At 41.7% G+C, this 3,825-nt stretch overlaps 1 protein-coding gene across 1 annotated transcript; it reads right to left on the bottom strand.

The window, feature by feature from the left end:
* Positions 1-432: 432 nt before the first annotated feature.
* Positions 433-3,822, bottom strand: CSUI_010386 (abc1 family protein; the record flags this gene model as incomplete). Its single annotated transcript, XM_068070490.1, has 4 exons — positions 433-593; positions 1,250-1,364; positions 2,117-2,289; positions 3,405-3,822. Coding segments are annotated over 4 exons (867 nt in total), but the record flags the coding sequence as incomplete, so codon positions are not given.
* Between the last annotated feature and the right edge of the window lie 3 nt (positions 3,823-3,825).

The following is a 3,825-nucleotide window of genomic DNA, read 5'->3' as shown; positions in this document are numbered from 1 at the left end:
AGGAACGATAAGAAGGAAAAGAAGGAAGGAAAGAGAGAAGACAGGCAGACAGAGACATCATCTCCTTCCTTCGATACACCCGACAACCGATTCGAAAAGGAACATACACACGTATGTATATCTACCCCATATACAGAGAAGAAGGAAAATATAGAAAGAGAGGTTAAAGATAGAGAGATTGAATAAAGACAGACAGGTAGATCGAAGACAAAAATCTACAGAGAAGTAGAGAGGTCGCAATCTTCAAGATACTTTCCCTCACGCGCGCCCTAAAGACGTGACCTCTACTATCTCAGATCTCAATGTCTATACACTCCACCTGCAAAGACGTCTTTGAAGGGAAAGATATATTCGGCTTATATACGGAGAGAAGAGAACCGTAGATTTGTAAGAAAGAGGGAGAAGAAAGAAGGAAAGAGATGTATCTTCTTCTTACTTTAAGTCAGGGAAGAGTTTCTCGGTGAGTCTTTCTAGGCATCGTACGATCGCTATATCGACTTGAGAGAGGCTAGCTACCTCTCGATGCTGGACCTTTATAGCGACGGGGCTTCGATCTTCTTTCAGTCTGGCAAAATGAACCTGAGCTAACGAAGCTAAAAGGGAAGAAGGAGTTAAAAAGGAAAAAGGTAAGAAAGAAACAGGGTGAGGGAGGAATGGCAGTTAGGAAGTCTCCTTGTGATAAAGAGACGCACGCAGAGACAGAGAAAAAGAAAGAGACAGGAAAGATAGAGAGAGAGAGGGTAGAAAGATCGGAAGATATGGGAAGATTGTACATAGGCACATACACCATAGATACACGCACAGGTAGATAGAGAGATAGATAGATAAAGAGGTAGATAAGTAGATCAGACATATCAGACAGAACAGATCGGTCACCGTACAGACAGATAGATCGATAGACAGAGTAAAGATAGATTGGAGATAGATAGAGATAGAAATATGAGTAGAGAGAGGTTCAGGTGTAGAGGAAGGAATTGGAGCTGTATGAGGGAATGTTCCTATTTGGCATTTTCAAACTTTCCATCTAAGTCTAATCTACACGGAGAAGAGAAAGAAGGAATCTCTCTCTCTCTGTCTCTCGATCTTTGAAACGTTCTTTCTTTCTCTTCCTCTTCTTCATTTTCCTTCCACCTACACAGCAGAAGAAGAAGGTGCTGCGGTTTGCCTTTCTAGATCGACTGACAAAGAGAACCTTCTCACTCGTAATGAGTCTGTTAGCTAGCTAGCTAGCTAGTTGGGAGCAGCTTACCTGCACCGACAGGGCGAGGATCGAAATCGACGAAGAGATCATCGATACTGTCGATATTTAGTTCTTTCTTTAGGACATCTTCTACTTCACATAAGGAAGAAGTAGGCGCCTGGGACTTAGCAGAGGCATTTGAGAAGAAAGAAAGACAAGAAAGGAGAAGAAGAAAAAAGAAGAAAGTTAGAAGGAAAGATTGAGAGGAAAAGAAAGAAAGATACAGAAGCTTGAAAGAGGGGTCTCTCTACTTTGTCTTGTCCTTGTTGCGAAGAGAAGAAGAAGAAGAGAGAGAGAGAGGGAGAGGGAGATAGAGAGTGACGGAGAAAGAAGCGAAGAAAAGAGATGAAGAGAAAGAAGAGTCTAAAGGAGAAGAGGAAAGAAGTAAGAGCGACGCGAAAGAGATCAATCTTTTTAAGGAGAGATCTAAACTGATGCTTGCGGAAACTAAACAGGAGAGAACAAAGCAGTAAATGAAGAAAAGCGTTTTACATGGATATAAGCTCATAGACATCCTCTTACTCACTGCGGTGTACATACACCCGACTACAACTCAATCGCTTCGGCTTACGGTTTCATGACGCGAGCTCATATTCATGTAGAGACCTCTATCAAAAATAAGAATGTCTTCTTCTTCTTCGATGAAGAAGGAAAGTTGAAAGGGGAAAGACAGACGAATGACTGAAGGAAAGAAAGAAAGATCGAAGGACGGACATAGACCCTATCTATCTTGAATCTATCTACCTATCCTTAATCAATCTATCTATCTTTCGCCAGCTATTCAATTCGCAGAAAGAGAAAGAAGAGAAAGGAAAAGAAGAGAAAGAGAAAGAAGAGAAAGAGAAAGAAGAGAAAGAAAAAGAAGAGAAGATTTACCTGGAGCACAGCTAGAGTTCGTGTATATACAGGAGGAAGGAGATAGGTCATAGCAGATGCATGCTGTCCCAGCTTGATATAAATACCTCGATTCTCTTTAGCTAATCTCAGAAATCTTTGAGCTGATCTTTCATGACACTTTTCTTTACTTTCTACACTCTCGTCTCGCCAGTCTGCATGCATGCATCCACATCAGAAAGGAGAAAAGAAGAAAAAGAAAGAGAAGGAGAGAAAGGAGATGAAGCTTACATCCAGGCATACACACCCCGATTTACAGAAAGAAAAGAGAAAGCGGCAATACTTGCATTTTGACTAGATAGATAGGATCATAGATAGAAAGATGCAGATAGATGGATTAGAGATAGATAAATTAAAGATACATAGGCTCAAGATAGATAGATGCACAGTTTCGAGATGGATAGAGAGATAAATCGATGCAAGATAGACGGAGAAAGATAGATAGATAGATAGATCAAGGGTTGATAGACTGTAAGGACAGAGATGAAAGAAGAAATGAGAAGAAAGAGAAGACGGAGAAGAAAGAAAGAGAAGAAGACGGAGAGATAGTTTGACAGAAGAGAAGAAGAGAGGAAAGGACAGGGAGGTTTGCTAAAGAAGCGAAAGAAGAGATAGAAAGAGACGAGGTGTAGATCAACTGCGTATGAGAGATAGAAAGAGAATAAGGGAGAGATATAGAGGGATAATGAAAAAGAATGATAGAGAGAGAGAAAGGGTTCCAGAAGACTCCTTAGTGAGAGCTGTCAATACAGTAGAGAGGAGAAAGATAGAGAAGAAAGAGAGAGAAAGAAACAAGCGAACGGCGAAGACTAAGAGAAGTGCAATAGAGAGAAGAGATACAAGAGAGAGAAAGAGACAAAGAAGAGAGAGAAAGAAGAAAAAGAAGAAAAAGAAGAAGGAGGACAGAAGACAGCCACCTGCCGAGATTTTCAAGAGGGAGAAGAAGAAGAGGAATCTAGAGATGAAGAGATATGCAAACAGACTCACGTAGATAGACATGTACAGGTAGACACACTATCTAGCTAGCTAGCTAGATAGAAAGAAAGAGATAGAGTGACGACAGATAGAGAGACAGATGAGAGAAGAGATAGCCACGTATAACGACCAAGTATGTACGCTTGCAGACATACATAGACGGCTACAGATACACTAGGGAGATAGCTCGAAAGACATCCCGAGCTACAGGTAATTTTCTTCTAGACATACAGATAAAGGAAAGAGAAGATGTCTATAAAGAGAGAGAAGAGGCCTCCGGATGTTCCTCTCTTACAATTGAGTTTATAGTCGAGACAGATAAGGACGACACACCAGGCTGCCCGAAAGCATCGAATGAAAGCGAGCTGTCTAGCTTCGTCAGGAAAGAAGAAAGAGAAGAAAGAAAGCCCCGAAGAAATGAGAAAGACAGTGAAAAATCCTCTCTTGAGAAACCGTCGGAAAGAAAGAGAAAGAAATGACGAAGAGGAAGAAGAAGCAGGATGACCGGCGAAGGAAGAAGAAGAGAAGACAGGAGGAGGAGGAGAAGAAGAAAGACCTGGGGATGGAGAGGAAGAAGAAGAAGGTGAGAGATCAGAGAAAGGAGGAGAAGAAGAGGAGGGAGGGGAGGGTGGGAAAGGCTTTGAAGAAGGCGAGAGTGAAGAGAGGATGCAAGAAGATGTGGTAGAGGAGGAGGAAGAAGAGAGAGAGGGAGGAGA

The sequence above is a fragment of the Cystoisospora suis genome, assembly GCF_002600585.1.
Source record: "Cystoisospora suis strain Wien I chromosome Unknown contig_7299, whole genome shotgun sequence".
NCBI classification, from domain to species: Eukaryota; Apicomplexa; class Conoidasida; order Eucoccidiorida; family Sarcocystidae; genus Cystoisospora; species Cystoisospora suis.
This window is presented reverse-complemented; position numbering and strand designations above follow the sequence as displayed.